The sequence below is a fragment of the Streptopelia decaocto genome (genome assembly GCF_964273445.1).
Source record: "Streptopelia decaocto genome assembly, chromosome: 17".
NCBI classification, from domain to species: domain Eukaryota; kingdom Metazoa; phylum Chordata; class Aves; order Columbiformes; family Columbidae; genus Streptopelia; species Streptopelia decaocto.
This window is the reverse complement of record NC_138672.1, coordinates 8,405,673-8,421,912: the sequence shown is the minus strand read 5'-3', so window position 1 is coordinate 8,421,912 and position 16,240 is coordinate 8,405,673. Positions and strand designations below refer to the sequence as shown.

At 52.2% G+C, this 16,240-nt stretch overlaps 3 protein-coding genes across 8 annotated transcripts in view; 1 reads left to right on the top strand and 2 right to left on the bottom strand.

The window, feature by feature from the left end:
• The window catches only part of RALGDS (ral guanine nucleotide dissociation stimulator), a 55,869-nt gene extending 52,598 nt beyond the window's left edge, over positions 1–3,271 (top strand). For 4 of the 6 annotated variants that reach the window (XM_082067929.1, XM_082067925.1, XM_082067927.1 and 1 more), the window contains exons 15-18: positions 134–335; positions 512–871; positions 1,015–1,129; positions 1,326–3,271. In XM_082067929.1, the coding sequence (XP_081924055.1) occupies positions 134–335; positions 512–871; positions 1,015–1,129; positions 1,326–1,501 (853 nt within the window). In that variant the 3' untranslated portion in view covers positions 1,502–3,271. The remainder of the gene's footprint in view (positions 1–133; positions 336–511; positions 872–1,014; positions 1,130–1,325) is intronic. The other 2 variants (XM_082067928.1, XM_082067926.1) reach the window with 2 other exon arrangements.
• Positions 3,272–3,415: 144 nt separating this feature from the next.
• GTF3C5 (general transcription factor IIIC subunit 5) lies at positions 3,416–10,004 on the bottom strand. The gene is made up of 11 exons (XM_082067930.1): positions 9,854–10,004; positions 8,993–9,215; positions 8,569–8,767; positions 7,698–7,893; positions 7,391–7,495; positions 6,767–6,881; positions 6,258–6,338; positions 5,913–6,010; positions 5,297–5,379; positions 4,876–5,018; positions 3,416–4,239 (listed from the first exon to the last, which is right to left on the bottom strand). Exons 1-11 carry the CDS (start codon positions 9,989–9,991, stop codon positions 4,082–4,084), a joined length of 1,539 nt encoding a protein of 512 aa, XP_081924056.1. The 5' UTR covers positions 9,992–10,004; the 3' UTR covers positions 3,416–4,081.
• A 489-nt stretch (positions 10,005–10,493) lies between these two features.
• LOC309447444 (bile salt-activated lipase-like) lies at positions 10,494–15,043 on the bottom strand (the record flags this gene model as incomplete). The annotated part of the gene is made up of 11 exons (XM_082068052.1): positions 10,494–10,823; positions 11,256–11,453; positions 11,670–11,873; positions 12,427–12,613; positions 12,754–12,871; positions 13,094–13,201; positions 13,471–13,601; positions 13,702–13,899; positions 14,210–14,332; positions 14,648–14,798; positions 14,978–15,043. 11 exons carry the CDS (start codon positions 15,041–15,043, stop codon positions 10,613–10,615), a joined length of 1,695 nt encoding a protein of 564 aa, XP_081924178.1. The 3' UTR covers positions 10,494–10,612.
• Positions 15,044–16,240: the final 1,197 nt, after the last annotated feature.

Sequence of the window (16,240 nt, the reverse complement as noted above, 5' to 3'; positions counted from 1 at the left end):
GGAGGAGGTGGGGCCGGTGTGGGGTGACACCAGCTGAGCATTGCGGGGATGGAGCTGGGGCGGCCGTTGTCCTGGTAGCCGAACGCACCCTCGCTCTGCTCGATTCTCACCTGCTCCACATGTCCCCTGGCAGCCGGCAGCCGCCCAGCTCCGAGCCCTGCGCCAGCGGCAGCTCCCACTCAAAATCCTTCGACCAGCTCAAGTGCGGGCAGTACCTGTGCAGCGGGGACACCACCGACTCAGTGAGCGTCACCTCCGCCGGCTCCAGCAGCTCCGACGTGGAGGAGATCAACATCAGCTTCATCCCCGAGTCCCCCGACTGCCAGGAGAAGAAGGTACGGGGCAGCTCACAGGGTTGGGGCCTCCAGAGGCAGGTGTGGGTTGGGGGTCCCTGGGGGCTGTTTCTGACCCACTGCGGCTGGGGAGGCCCCTGCCCTTTGCTGCTCCAGCAGCATGGCGGGGCTCTTGTGCCTCCGGTGGCTGTAGTTGTGTCGGTCCCCCATTGTCACAGGTCAGTGAGATCCCTCTGGCCTCCCTCCCCCAGCGCTGGTACGCCCCGTCTGTGGCCGACGGAGAAGCTAAAACCACTGTGTCCTCCGCATCCCCTCTCCTCCCTGCCCTCCAGTTCTGGGAATCCACCTCTCTCTCCTCCCTGGACACGTCGGGTATTGGCTCAGGCTCCAGCAGTGCCTCATCCTCTTCCGTCTCCTCCACGCCGGTGACAGCCTCCCGCACCCACAAGCGCTCGGTCTCCGGCATCTCCAGCTACTCCTCCCTCTCGCTGCCCCTCTACAACCAGCAAGTTGACGACTGCTGCATCATCCGCGTCAGCCTGGCCGTGGACAACGGCAACATGTACAAGAGCATCCTGGTTAGCACGGGGCACCCGCAGTGACACCACGGAAGGGTGGCTTGTCCTGCTCAGCTGTGGGCATGGCCCATTTGGGGAGGAGACGGTGGTGGGAGGCTTGAGTGTTTTGCACCCCTACAGTTAATAATGCTCTGTGCTCACAGGTGACAAGCCAGGATAAGACCCCGGTCGTTATTCGCAAAGCCATGGCCAAACACAACTTGGATGGAGACCGGCCTGAAGACTATGAGCTTGTTCAGATCATCTCAGAGGAGAGAGGTGTGTGCTGGGGTGCAGGGGGCTTTCCTGGGGGCTTAAGCCCTGATTGGTCACACAGCCCGGGCAGCACTGGGTTATAGCTGGGCTGGGAGGTGACAGCAGAGGGGTCCCAGCACCTGGGGACAACTCTCAGCCCCACTCAGGGCCCCTTTTGGGGAAAGGGTGCCTGACTGACCCCATCCTTGGTCACTTCCAGAGCTGAAGATCCCTGACAACGCCAATGTCTTCTACGCCATGAACTCTGCTGCCAACTACGACTTCGTGCTGAAGAAGCGAGGCTTCTCCAAGGGGGTGAAGATCAAGCACGGCTCCAGCTCCACCCTGCCCAGGATGAAGCAGAAAGGCCTGAAGATCGCCAAGGGCATCTTCTAGCCTCAGCCCCACTGCCACCCATCACCAACGGGGCCTTGGGGACAGGCTGCTCTGTGCTCAGCTGTGGCCGGTCCTTGTGCCACCCGGCCCGGCGCGAGGAGCGACCCTGCCCCGCGGGGGACAGCCGTGCATCTCCTCCTGCACGGAGAGCCGGGGTGCTTTGGCAACCTGTGTCAGCCTCTGCCTCTCTCTGCACAAGCTCCCGTTTCAATCAGGTGTTTTTATCTACACAGGAAGGCAGCGGAGGGGATATCTCTCTTTTCTTTTCTCTTTTTAACCTTCCACGGTGTGACACTAGTCCAGCCGCCAGCCAGCCCAGAGCTGGAGCCCGCCTCTGCCGTAGGTGCCTTGTGTCCCAGGGAGCCGGGGAGCGGTGACGTGCAGAGGGGCAGTTTGCAAGGAGCAGAGCACGAGTCATCGCCTCTCCCACTTGAGCTGGGCTGCCCATGGGGCACTCCTGTTCCCGGCTTTCCCAGCTCCCAGCGTTGTTGTACCTCTCCATCCTTCCTCCGCGGGATAACCGGCATCACCACCACCACATGTCTCTGCCCGTCCTTCCCCTGGGAGAAGCCACGGAGAAGACGCAGCCCTGTGCTCGGAGCCCCATGGAAGGTGCTGTGTCTGTGTCGTGATGGAGCTGGTGCCTCGTGCTCTCGACGACTGGAAGCCTGCATGGAAGCCTGCATGGTCTCGCTTCTCTCCCCGATCCAGCGCATCCTCCAGCTGGACTTCGCCGGCCCGTGTTCAAACCTGCACCAAAGATCAAACGCCAGCGTCTCTTCTGCTGGTGGGGGAAGCTTTGCACGCCTCCCCATGCCCCTAGCGCTGCCAGCCTAACGAGGAGGAGGAGAGCGAATTTCTGTCCGAACTTGTGCAAACAGAGACTTTGGGTCTGCTGGGCAGGCGAGGAGCCAGAGAGCTCAGGGTGCTCCAGGTGCCACCGCCTGACCCGCAGAAAGTGCCACTCACCTTGGGCTTTAACCAGACTTTTTCAAACACTGACCATGGGAGAAGCAGCAATGAGACTTTTTTTTGTATAAAACAAAGTTTACTGATTTTTTTTTTTTTTCAATATTTATTGGTTGTAAATAGAAGAGACGAACTTGTACATTTTACTAATCCAGCCTCCCCCTGCCCTGCAGCCCAGTCCCTCTCCGCTCCCCACCCTGGTGTTTAACGCTGCTGGGAGGGACGTTGGCAGCAGCAGCATCACTCTGTCGTGCTCATGGGGCACAGACCCCACCGGCCACCCCCTCCCTTCCTCCTATACCACTACTCACCCGAGCAGCAGCAGAGTGTTTGTTTTAATCATTGTAGGAAACACTAACCGAAGGGGGACCTTTTTTTTGCTTCTGGTTCCATCTGTTGTTTTTTTTTTAAGCGCTTTGTTCCTTTCTGTTCCCTGTCCGTGGGTGCTGTGCTGCCAGGTGGGTGCAGCACCTTCCCCAGCTCCAGGAGAAGGGCCTGGGTGGCACCTGGGGATCTCCCAGCCCCGTGTCCCCTCGGGCGGCATCACCCGTCACTGCACATGATGGGAGCCCCTGGCTCCCTGACGCAGGGGCAGCCTCCTGCCTCCCCCCTGCCCAAAGCCCAGCGCCTGCCTTTGTTTTCCAGCACCCCAGGGTCTTCCCTCTGCTTCGTACCTGCCAGCTCCTGCCCCGCACCTTCCCTTCCCCTCCCACCAGTGTCCCCCAGCAGCCCAGTGTCACCAGAGGGACCGGCTGTACCATATGTATTTTGTACCACTTCAATGAAGGAGCACACCACCCGGTGTGACTTGTACACAGCAATGTAATTAGTCTTTGCAATAAAATACTGATGCTCAAATGTCTCTGCCCCCAGGGCAGGGGTCGTCCTGAACTCCTTCCCCAAAATGCTGGCGTGTTCCTGGAGAAAAAGGAGCAGAGCTGGCTGTGGAGGAGGCAGCACTTGGTTTATTGTTTGTACCTTACATTAACTCAGCTGAGCGGAGCTTTGTTCTGTGTTTGAACTAAGATACCAGTGTTTGATTTTCAAATGAACCGTGTTCATTTGAACCTGGGAGATGTGGGACCAGCACACTGTCCTGCTGCATAAATGTGGGAATTATTCACTGCCAGAAAGTGGGTTTTCCTGCTGGCTTTGTTTCCAAGATCACCAGCGAGTCCCAATGCTGAAGTCAAGGCACAATTTTCACTCCCCTTAGGCCAGCAAAAGGGCAGCACCTGCCTCAGGGACTCCAGGAGCACCGGAGTGTTTCTCCAGCACCTCAACACCTTTCCTATCTTACACATGGTCAAGCCTACACAGGGAGAGATTTGGGAATGCAATTTCTCCTCTTTTCTGGTGTAGTAACAGCTGGTTTGGATTCTGGGCTCTTTCTCGGCAGTTTGTTGAGCTTGCTTGAGGGTTTATTAGCCAGGAATTATGAAAATATAAGCAACAGCTCCCAAACATCCAGAATGACAGCCACCAGCACGCACGGCAGCCCGTGCAGAGAGATTGTCGGCATCTTAGTACAAGTTGCTGCTGAACCCTCAGCACTCGAGGAACGCGAGCAGAGATGATTCCATCCAACAGCAGCCAGACTGCTCACCGAGTTCACACATAGTCCAGAATTTCTGTCACCATTTCGTTTTCACTCCCATCAGAAGGCTTGAAGTCCTCTTCCTCCTCCTCTTCGTCATCCTCATCCTCTCCAGAGTCGTATGTCAGCTGCTCTTTGCCATCTTCGCTGCTTGTTGTACTTGAGAAAAGAGCTTAATTGGGCAGAAAGAAAGACACTGTGATGCCTCCTCTCAGTGAAACCTGGGGGCGTTTGCAGCAGAGTTCATAAAACAAGTGAGAGAAGACAGAAGTCAGAGGGGCACAGTTCATGCTGCACATCTTAGCAGAACTGGATCAAGCCCAAAGCAACGTGTTCCCATACTCCAGGAACACCAGCAGCTCTGCAGGGCGGTGCCTCCTCTCCTGGCTGAGTCTGATCTAATTGACCAGGATACTGCTTGGGCCCAGCATCATGCAAAAATAATTTCCTCACTTCTTGTTCAATTAATAACATCAATAAAAAGTAAAATGCCACCAACAGATACATCAGTAAGAATAAGAGCTTGATTATCACTGAGCAAAGACATCTAAAACTTGAAGGCTGTGGAAGATGGAACCAAAAACCTTTACCCAGCCCTTCCTAGTCCCAACTCGTGTTGATGCTGCAGGACAACAGCCCCAGGTCATGTGCTGTAATGAACTAGAACACAAAGAACGCCAGATGTGGCACAAAGGAGGAGGCAAACACAGGAACACTACTGCTGCAGTGCTGACTGCAACATCCTTATTCAAGCCACAACGTCTCAACGTCATCGGGAAGGCAGTAATATGCTTTGAAGCATCCTTACCAGGTCTTGCAGATCTGATTATCTGCTTTATCATCAGGGACATGCTGTCTCGCAGATCATCACTGGTCTTTGGAAGGCACCACCCATCCCGCTCTGTGCATTCTGACTCTGTGCCATCATTCCGATGGATAATTTTCTGTAGGCTAAAAAGCAGCAAAAGAGAAGGAGATGTTAGCCTTCTACACTCAGGTGTAGGCTTCAAGTGAGACAGACTATGGCTTGCTTCCATTTTACTATGCTGAGCTGGAATAGCATATGTGGTTATGAAGTTCAGGTGTGAAAAATCTGTTCTGTTTTTATTCAGAAGCTCAACACCTCTTAAGTTTCTGGTCAAGGAGAGAGAGAAGGGAATGGACTGGATCTAAACAACAGACTTTGAAATGTAGCTCTAGCAGAAGACTCAGCTGCCAGCGTGCCGTACCTTTCCACGTTCAAGTCACAGAGCTGGTAGAACATCTGCCGATAAGGGGGTAAGGCTCCTTCTTGGAAAATGTAGACAGATTCCTAAGAGGAAGAAGGAAGAAAAGGATTAATGTGTCTGCACAGGGCAAAAGGTAAAGCTGAATGAGGACTCCGGCAAAATTTCACGGCATCCATTGTCACAACAGCACAGTTGTGCAGAGAACACGCTTCACCTCTCTTCACTGCAGCTCTGTCACCCCATAGGTTTAATTCGAGCAAAAAGAGAAGAATAAAAGACTCCTGTTTAAATATTTATTATGCCCTGCCGTATTTTGCAGGACGAGCTGATAAACACGTGATTTTTTTAACTTCACTGTCTATAAAGTTCCTGGTTTATCAATTGAAATAAAATGCTCATCAGGCCTAAGACCAGGGCTTAGAGCACCAATCCCATCTTGCAGCAGGTAAGAAATACATTTAGTGCACAGCAGGTGAAGTTCTGCAGCGACATGTACAACTAGTGGCCTCCCAGGTAACCCTGAGGACTTCAACTCACAACTGTCCCCTTAATGACTGACAAAACAGGAAACACCCTGCTTTTCACTGAGATTCTGGTAAAAGGGAGCAATGCTCACCTTCAGTTTATACATGCTGGAGGCAGACTTTTTTGCACCAGATGCACCGGACGTACCAAGCCCCTGTTTCAGATCATGTACACTGACTGTATGACTTACTGAAAGACAAAAAAAAGAGTCGTAATTAGGGACATCTTTCACCCTGTGTCTGCCAACAGGTACTGTGCCTCCGCCAGACATGCATCCAAGACTCTCGCAACACTTCTACTCACTAAACAGCAGCACTACACTATAACCAGAAATAAAGCTCCAGTTTTGGCTCAGCTAGAATACAGACAACCCTGCGGGGATGGGGTGAACAAAGAAACAGAAGAGCCAGCCAGCCCTTCTGCAGGCCCAGCGTACCTGGCTTCTTGACAGTGATGGGCAGACTGTAGTTATACGTGCTGCGTTTTGCTTTCACAGGCATGTCGTTGGAGGCGTAACCTAGAGGTGAAAAAAGAAAACCAATAATGAACCGAGGGCCAGCACCCTGCGGAACATCCCTGCCTGAGTAACAGAGGTGCTGGGCTGGTGTGTGAAGGGCTGGCGGGTCCCTGGGCTGGGTGACTTTAGCAAGGTGGGGAGAGGAGAAGTGTCAGATCAACAAAACCCCACCTGGGCTTTGAACACATGTGGGAGAGAAATCAGCCAGCTGTCCACTGAGTGTGGGATGTGCCAAACGAGCAAAGACACATACTATGAAATAAAGTATTACAGGAGTTAACAGAAGAAATACAGTAAGAATGAGCTCAAAAGGCATCATCTTCATCAGAGTAGAAATATGGTAAAAAGAGTTTGAGAAACAAGTAAAAAGTACTACCAGGATTAACCAGAAAGCAGAGAGAGCGTCTCTGGGGGTTGGGCCCTTTTACCATATTTCATTCCACAGCGAATTCGGAAGTCCAGCACTTGATAAATCTTTGCTTCAGGGTGTTTTCTGGGGTCATAGCCAAACCTAACCCATAAGCTTCTCCAAGGACCTGTTAACTACATAAACACACATGGGAGGAGATGGTTACAAAAAACAGTACAATGTTGCAGAGGTTCTTGAAATAACGCTAGCATTTCCCCTTGTTCCCAAAGATTATTTCGTTTACCAGCTCTTTCCTCACCTGCCACACCAGTGTTATATACTGAAACTTGGACAATCAATGCATCAAAGCACAAATATTTGTGTGCTTTTACAAACTAACTTGCAAGGTCACAATCAAGTGCTTGTATGGAAAAATTCTGCTGCCATTGCCAGACGAACAGTCAACTTGAGTCTCTGACTGAATTGCAAAGCAGATTAGAACCAATGGTGTGAACAGTTACTCAATCCTTCATGGTTTTAACTTCTGTTTAAAAACAAGGCTTTTCTTCCCTCCTCCTCTTTACATCACATTAAGCTCTGGTACTTAGTGCTAGGACCTCAGAAACGGTGAAGGACCAGAACTCTCAGCTGATGCTCCCTTGCTCTGCCTCCCCGTAGCCCCCGCAGGCACATACACACTCACCATGTAATAGGCCAAATACGGCAACAGAAGTTTCAGCTTGTCTGGGTGGACACTGATATTGGCTTTTACTGCATTCCGAGACCAGACAGGACGGACTTCAAAGAGCTAAAATAGTAAGGAAACAACTATGGGAACAGTAGGAAGTGGGTTACTAATGGCAATTCAGCTTTCAAAGTGGACTTTCTTCTGTATTTGGGCCTTTGGCCCTTAGTATGAGCTACCAGAACAGCAATATAAGAACTAGAGGCAGTTTTTTCCTACACAGCACGCGGCAGTACAGAGCTCAAGTCAGAAATAAGGCACGTACCTTCCTCAGCTCTTCCTCCACCTTTTTATCCACAGAGTTGGTGCACAATTTCTTCCAGGTCTGTACAGCAGCATCCAGGGGTTTAGTTGGGATTTCTTCATCATCAAAGTTCACAAAGATCGCGTTGTGTGAGCGACGGGCCCTGCTGAGGCCAATGAGGTTCTCACCAGACACCTGGGGATTGTTGTATCCCTCCCTAAGAAAGAGGAAAGGATCGGGTTTGCTTTCTGCCTGTGGCAAACACGGACTTGGGGCCTTCACGGGAACATTTGAAAATGAAAGTTTGTGCTCCAGATTTTGGAAGAGAAGGGACTCAGCCATGTGAGCAGTGGGTTGCTTTACCTCTGGGCCCAACTCCCTGCAGGGTTTGGAACCACATACTGGTGCCATAAAAGACTCTTGTGACACCACTGAGGAAAGAAAATTTAAATTAAAAAAAATCCCTGCAAAGCTACATCCAGTTGCTGTAGTTATTGCAGATCAGCAAGGTACAGGGACAAGGCAAGATAGAAACACAGATATGAGTTCAGTCTAGAAATAAGAACTTGCTTTTTTTTAAAAGGAAAAAAAAAGTGCCAACGAAGGACTACAGTGAGAAAACAGAAGATGTTTCTTGTGGGAGATCTGACAGATTGTTCTTCTGGCAAAACCAGCTGGGGCCAGGAGGGAACAGGTCCGGTGAGCGCGGTCACAGGAACGTTTGGCATCGACTCCCATGCACTCTCCCTCAGCTCCAGCCGCTGGAAGCTGCAGAAAGCTGGGCTCACCGCAGCCCACGCAGAAGTATATAACAAAGCAGCAAAATGTCTCACTGCCTCTCCATTCCAGAATGAACACAGCTATTTCCTACATAATGAGAAAAGGCACTAACCGGTGTTGTATATCCGGCCGATAAAAATAGTCAACGGGAGTGTCCAGTCGTGAGAAAATTGGGGGTGGGATGTAGAGAGGTAATTCTCCATTGAAAAACTCTTCCTTCTCTGGCTTGAGCATCAGGACTTTGTCATACATGGAGGTTTGTTTGCCTTCAGGACCAGAGTGCATCGCCAGGTACTGGAAATCTGACATTCCTGCGAGAAACAAAAGTTAAAACATTGTGAAGTTCATTGTGAATATCGCAATATTTCTCACAACACTCAACTTGCAGAAGCAGGAGTCTGATAAGTTTATGTAAAGGCTTATACAGCAAGGAGACTTGATTGTCCTTCCAGTTATAAATTCTTAGAAGGACACACTTCACTTTCCCATCAGACACACTCACCTTTAAGCCACGTGGACACAAACCCAAGTATTACCTTGAAATTTGTAAACGGTGGTGACAGTCCCAACAATCTCCATTTCAAACTGGACTTCTGGCTGGATTTCTTCTCCGCCGTCCAGCTGCTTCTTCTTCTTGGTCCTCCTCTTGACCTTGAGCAGCATGGTGGAGGTGGGGAAGCGATTGGCGCAGACGGGATGGCAGTAAGGGTCCTTGGGGCGGAAATACAGCTCCAGCCTTTTGGTAGGGTCCGCGTAGATCTGTCGGCGAGGGTGGGCACAGGATCCATTAGCATCGTTAACATCACAGCCACACAGCCCGTCTCCCCTGGAACCTGTTTGGCACCAGCCCACGACCCCACACCCTCAACCATGGGGCTTCCCCCCACAGCACCTTGGGGAGCAGGAGGAGCAGGGATGAGCTCTTCTCTTTAGTGACCAGCGACAGAACTCAAGGCAGGAAGATGAGCCAGGGAAGGGTCAGTTGGACATGAGGAAAAGGTTCTTCACCCAGAGGGTGCTGGACACTGAACAGGCTCCCCAGGGAGGTGTCACAGCCCCAACACTGACAGTGTTCAAGAAGAGACTGGACAATGTCCTCAGACACACGGTGTGAGCTGTGGGGTGTCCTGTGCAGGGACAGCAGTTGGACTCCATCATCCGTGTGGGTCCTTCTAGCTCAGGACCTTCTATGAACCCCGCTCCACCAGCAGCACATCGGGGGGACGCGCAGCCGCCCCCGTCCTGCCCGACACCTCCCATCCCCTCGCTCCTGCACAGCAGCGACCCCGAAACCACGCGTGGAGCCTGCGGGGAACCTTCCCCCGCTCCCCGGCAGGGGGGTCCCACAGGGAACCGCCGCCCTCCCCCGACCCTCGCAGCCCCGGGGCCCCGCTCACCCGCGACACCCCCTGCTCTCCTCCCAGCGTCCGCAGCATGGCCCCGACGTCCCGCACCAGCCCCGGGTACTCCACGCACACCAGGCGCGGCGTGCGGGGCAGCTCCAGCACGGCCGAACCCCGCTCGGCCGCCGCCATCGCTCCCCGCTCCGCTCCGTTCCGGCAGGCGCTCCGCGTGGCCCCGCACGAAGGTTCCGCCGCACGACGGTTCCGCCAGCGGGGAGTGCGGAGATGGAGGTCGGTGGGCGGTCGTACTCCCCTTCCAGCCCCGGAGCCGGAGCTCCCCAGCCCGGCCTGGTCCCTGCCAAGCAGCACTTGTGCCCATAAGTGCGGAACAGCCTTCCCCTTGGCATTACTTTCCCCTTCGAGTTTCTGAGCTGGTTTCCATGCACTCGTGGCAACAAGTTTGCTTGCGTGTATTGCACTGTACTTATTGAAGAGCTGTTTGATATGAGTGTGGATGTTGATGGTAAGGCAGGGGTATCCAGAAGACAGCTTAGGCTTGGCCTGTCCTGCCCGGGGTCACACAGGCAACAAGGACAAACAAACCCTGAGCTGCAGCTCCGTGTGCCGGCAGCTCCACCAGGACATTGCTCTGCCATGGGCCAGGGAACACGCTTTGCAAGGGACTGGATGTCGCTTGTTGCCTGACCTTAATATCAGGGAGAAAATCTTGTCACAGCAAAGACAGAAGCCAGAATCGCTCAGTTACAAGCAAGACTTTAATGAATTGGGACTGTCTTTAAAAGGTGTTTTTTCTTAGCTCCACAGCAGTTCCAGAATCTGGGAGATGTTGGCAACCACCGGCAGATTCTGATAGACCGTGTTCCAGTAGGTCACGTACCGGGATCTCAGGTTCTGCTGCACAGAGTTCTTGTTTAGGTCGCTGTTGATTTCCAGGTAATAACCACCATCAGTGGTGTAGGCCGGCCAGTTAACAGGCACCTCTGAGTACCCAGCGTTGGGATCCCTGGGGAAACACAAGAAACAGTTACGTGGTTTATCAGGGCAGCTTGTGGATGCAGTCAGGTTTGTGGTGTTCCGCAGGAACTCCGTCTGCTCAAGGGAGGCTTTAAGGGAGTGCAAAGAGAGAGTTTGACATTGGGACAAGTGACCACAATTCTGCCTGATAGGAGCAACTTGAGTCTCCATCCTTGGTCCCCACTCACATCAGCCCTACCTGCAGATGGGGACTTAACTCCTGTCTGAGTGCCAGGATTCAGAAACAAACATCATAACTAAGTTTAAGCAGAGTTCACAAGTTCTGAAAAAGCTTCTGCTGTCCCCAGGTGTTCCCTGGATGAGGAGGACCCAGAGCAAACTCCACCACTGGGAGACACAGAGCCAGGCTCACAGCAGGAGCACTGACACGAGCCCCAATTATGGAAGTAGAATCACTCACCCTGTCCTGGCAAAATTGGTCCAGTAAGCAATCATGGCTCTTGAGAGCTTCCTGTGCTTGGGCCAGTAGCCCAGGGGAGTGGAAAAGGGTTTCCCAAACACGTACTGCAGGTCATCAGCATGGTCTGCCCCTATCCACTGTGGGTAGACGGGCATCCGACAGTGCTGGGAGAACAAATAACTGTATGTCTTGCCAGTCCTGGAGAAATAAAATAGACTTGCTGAGTGGCTTTAAAACAAATTCCTAGCATGGCAACACTGCAGGATTATAGAAATAATGGATGTCTGAGCCACATCGAAGTGTGTACTCAGTGCCAAAACACCTGCCTCCTTCCAGTTTAGCCTCCTGTGCTAGAAAATTAGCATTTCAGCCCCCAGGCAGGCTTTGGGCTCCTGCCAGGGCTGAGCTGCTCACCGGGCATGCTGCACGTGCATATTCAGTGTCCACTGCGCAGGAATCAGGAAGATGTAGTCAGTAGCCAAAGCCACCACTGTCTTCTTCATGACCTCCTGGTCTGGGTTGTCGCCCCACGTTTGTGTGTAGAGATTGTACGTCTCAGTGGCTCCACGCTCGCCCCTGTCTGCGGTGAGTCCTCTGACCAAATTATAGACCTCATCCCTGAAAAGACAGGTAGTATCAAGTGATTAAAGACTGGCACCTTCCAGTGGGGCAGGACTCATGGAAATGGATCCCAGCCCCCACGGATGGTCACATCCAACCCTGAGATTGGCAATGATCTGGTGGAATAAAAACCCAGGATGTGAGACCAGGTTTCACATGGTGGGCATGTGCTTCCCAGGCTTCTCAGCAGAACAGCTGGGGCCAAATTGGTCACAAGCTCCTTTCATCCCCAAAGAGGAGCCTTACAGGGCAGGTGCCCAGCACACCCGGCATGTACCTGCTCTGGAAAGAAAGCATCAGGGCTGCCAAGCCTATCGCTGGTGCTGAGATCAGGAGCACATTCAAGGCCGATGGGGAGGTTTCCCTGCCAGCTGGTCCTTTCTCTTGAAGGCCATGGACTTGGCAGCATATGTCCAAGGCAGCCTGGCTTGGCGTGACATCTTGTTTTGGAGGTTGTGCCCTGTCCACTCAGCTCTGAGTCCTCAAAGTTTGGGGCACGTTAAAGATAAGTTTCCTCCTGTTAAGGGTTTTAGGACCGTTCCTCACTTACGCAGTGATTCTCACAAGTGGACGGTTGACAGCAGGCATGTCAATGCCAGCAAAGAAGTGTCCATCCATGTTGTTGACCCCAACAAGGTAGTCGATATCAGCAGCGTTGGCAAAGAGGTTCTCTGGCATGTCTGGGAGGAAGTCTCCATCAATGACGGGAGTGAGGGCCAGTGTGTGAACTATGGGAACTGCAGCAAGAGACAAAACCTGAGTGCATTAGGAGCTGAGCAAAGAGAGAAGCGTGACCTGGCATATCCCAAGGCTCAAGGAACTGTAGAGAGCAGGGGCTGAGTGGGTGTGGGACCACAGGACAGCCCCGGGGACTCACCGGGCAGGTTAACCAGCTGCAGGGTGTAGGCTGATGTCAGGGCATGGGGGTCAGAGACACGCAGGCAGTTGGCCAAGGCAGTGGTGTTGTCCGTGCGGCAGCCCACCTTCTCTCCAACCTGCAGGAGGGGACAGAGAGAAACCTCCCAGCATTACCTTCCAAAGCCAGGCTTTGCTCCTGGCTTCACAGAGGCAGAGGTTGGTATTAATATCAAAGCTGCATGTTTCCACAGCTCTGTGTTTGTCAGCAGAGCTCCTGTCAAATCCCTTGCTAGTTATGCTGTTCTTTAGGGGATCACGTCTTGGTTTTCCCATTCCCTTAGGCAAGACTTGCACGTTACCTTTTTAGCCCAGGACAGAGGGTCCTTCTGGATGGCCCAGCTGCACAGGGCGACACCGCTCTGGCTGATGGCTCTCTTGAACAATCCTGCGTTCTTCGGGCTCAGCGTCTGTGGTGCACAACAAAAACAAAGGGGTTTCAGGTGCTAACTCCTAAACAGACCAGCGCCTGCCAGACCTGGCCAATCTCCTCACAGCTTGTGCATCTGACCCGCGGAAGCTGCCGGCTCTCGTGCTGTGAACAGCATCAGCAGTTCAAATTAAAAGGCAATACAGTGAAGAGCAGAGTAGGTGGACACGGCAAGTAAATGCTGTTTCACCAGAGGTCCAAAAGTGGGGACATGAGGCTTCTGCAGAGGAACCAATAAAGACAACACACCTGCAGGGAGACACTGACAGCACCGGCTGATTCCCCAAAGATGGTGATGTTATCTGGGTCACCCCCAAAGGCCTGGATATTCCTCTTCACCCAGGCAATAGCCATGTGCTGGTCCTTCAGCCCGTAGTTCCCTGAGCAACAGAGAGCAACCACCATTGAGCAAGGGCACAGCAAAGCCGACACACCGGGGACACGGGACAGGCTCCCCCGAATGGGCAGCAGCTCCAGTACCTGGCAGGTTTGCGTCTCCAGTGCTCAGGAAGCCAAGGGGCCCCACACGATAGTTAAAATTCACCACGATCACGTTGCCCCGCACAGCGATCTCCTCACCATCATAGAGGTAGTTATCGAGAAAGTTGGCTCCCTGACCCCCTCCAAAAAGGAAGGCACCGCCGTAGATCCAGATCATCACCGGCAGGTTGGTAGAGACTGGGAGAAGAGGAAGAAGAGCAGTGTGAGCCACAGCACAGCTGGAAAGTGCTGCCCTTCCATCCCTGTACCCACCAGACACTTCACAATAACCTATGGCCAAGAAAAGCCATGCTCTGTACAATGGCTGAAATTCCCAACAGGCTGCAGCTGCAGGACACTGTTTGACGTGGCTCCCACCCTTCCCTCTGCAAATCAGGGCTCCTGCAGTTGCCCAATATTTAGATGCAGTTGCTGAAGGAACTCCAGAGCAATTTGGCCACAAAATGCAACTCAGAATCTCCTCCCTAGGTCTCTGCCAAGCACATACCCTGTTTCCTGCCTTGAGGGATCCAGATGTTCAGGTAGAGACAGTCCTCACTCCCTCGGACAGCAGTTTGTGCAAGTGTCGGTTGCAGGCAGCGCTTTTGGTATTTTTTTGCCTTCAGTGTTCCTGAGAGGAGAGACAGCAGGTCCTAGTTATAGGCTTCAACTCCATCCTTTGGTTGCCCATTCATCCTCTCCTCCGTGGGCCCAGTGGGTAGCAATGCCTCTCCAGCCACTGGGACCAGTCTGAGGGAGTGACAAAGTGGGACCCTTTTCCATATTAACTAGCCTGGGACACCGGAAACATGGTGAGGGGAGATGCAGGTGCTGCTTAGGAGATGAAAGCAGGCAACAACTCTTTGGGCTTGTCAAGAAAGGACTAAAGAGAGAGAGAGGTGAGAAGAAAACCTCAAACCAAAGGTGTCCAAAAGCTGGATCTTACCCTGCCAGCCAGGATGAGGTTGGGGGTCTTCCAGAGTTCTTGGAGGGGCAGCAAAGGGAATCCCTCTGAAGATGTCGATGTAGTCACCAAAGAGTCCCAGTCTTTTACTTTCGCCTTCCACAAAACCACCCTCGGTGTACACGACACCCAGCTGCATGTGATACCATTGAGAAGAGAAAATCCATTGCACAGTCCTTCATGCCTCTGGCTTCCCACGTTGCCCACCTGCACATTTTGCCCTGGCCAGTCCCCCAGATGGACGGATTTGCAGCCCCCTTCTCCAGCCACCTCCTTGGACCCTTGTGCAAAGCCCACAGCTTTTGTACTTACGGTTGCAGCCCACGCCACCCCGAGGTAGGAGCACAAGGCAAAGCAGAGGATCTCCCAGCGAGCCATGGTGAGCACACACCGGAGAGCCCTTCCCGAACTGCAGCCGTATGTATATATAGCCTGGAATGCATCTGTGTGTCACTGTGTGAGAGCCCTGCAGGTGTTGTTTACGTGGGCTGGAAGCCAAACCCGAGAAAATATCTCAATCTAACAAACTTCAGAGAACAGAAAAAATGATAAAGCCTTGAGAAGCCTCATACAAGTGCAGAATGCTGAAATAATATTAAACCATGCATTAGAGCGTATTATCAGCAGCTAATGAGAAACCTTGCACACATAACACACTGGGGATTGACAAGACTTAGAAAATGCCAGCAGATCCTTAATTTCAGTGGCTGGGTGGTAAGGATCCAGCCAGCAATGGCAGACTAATGGCCAGGCTCTGTGGACCCATTTCCTGCATCCTTCCATACTTGTTATTTACTGGGGGTGTCAAAATGCAATTGAGAAGTGCATCGGCTACTGAGAACAATACACACTACATGCTGCAGAAAGGAATTACTCACTGCAGAATTTCCTCATTTTCACTCCTGTCAGAAGGCTTGAAGTCTTCTTGCTCCTAAATTCTTTTTCAGAGCACAGGCAGCTCTAAGGAAGACAATTCCAGAGCCCCGGGTGGCATTTCAGGTATGTCCTGACATGATGTTCTCATGCCTTGACAAATTTTTATCCCATCCATCATTTCAAGGGGAGCTGCAGCTGTTCAGGACACCAAATATTCCTGTATCCCTGGCAGAATATGCCAGCGCAGCCCTTTTTATTTGATAGATAAGAGAGCAGAGAAAGCAAATGTGTATTCAGCTAATGGCACAAATGGCAGTTGATATTGAACCAGAGTGGAACCCAAAGTCCTTCATTCAAGTTCCTGGCCTAATTACATAGGCCCATGCCTCACTATTAACAAGGTTAAACAGAAAACATAATCACAAAACCTTCAGAGAAACCAGCAGTAGTTACAGCAATATTGACAAGGTCTGCATGCCCCAGTATCGTCCTCAGCCCAGCTAAGAGTAAGGCACGTACCTTTCTCAGCTCTTCCTCCACCTTTTTATCCACAGAGTTGGTGCACAATTTCTTCCAGGTCTGTACAGCAGCATCCAGGGGTTTAGTTGGGATTTCTTCATCATCAAAGTTCACAAAGATCGCGTTGTGTGAGCGACGGGCCCTGCTGAGGCCAATGAGGTTCTCACCAGACACCTGGGG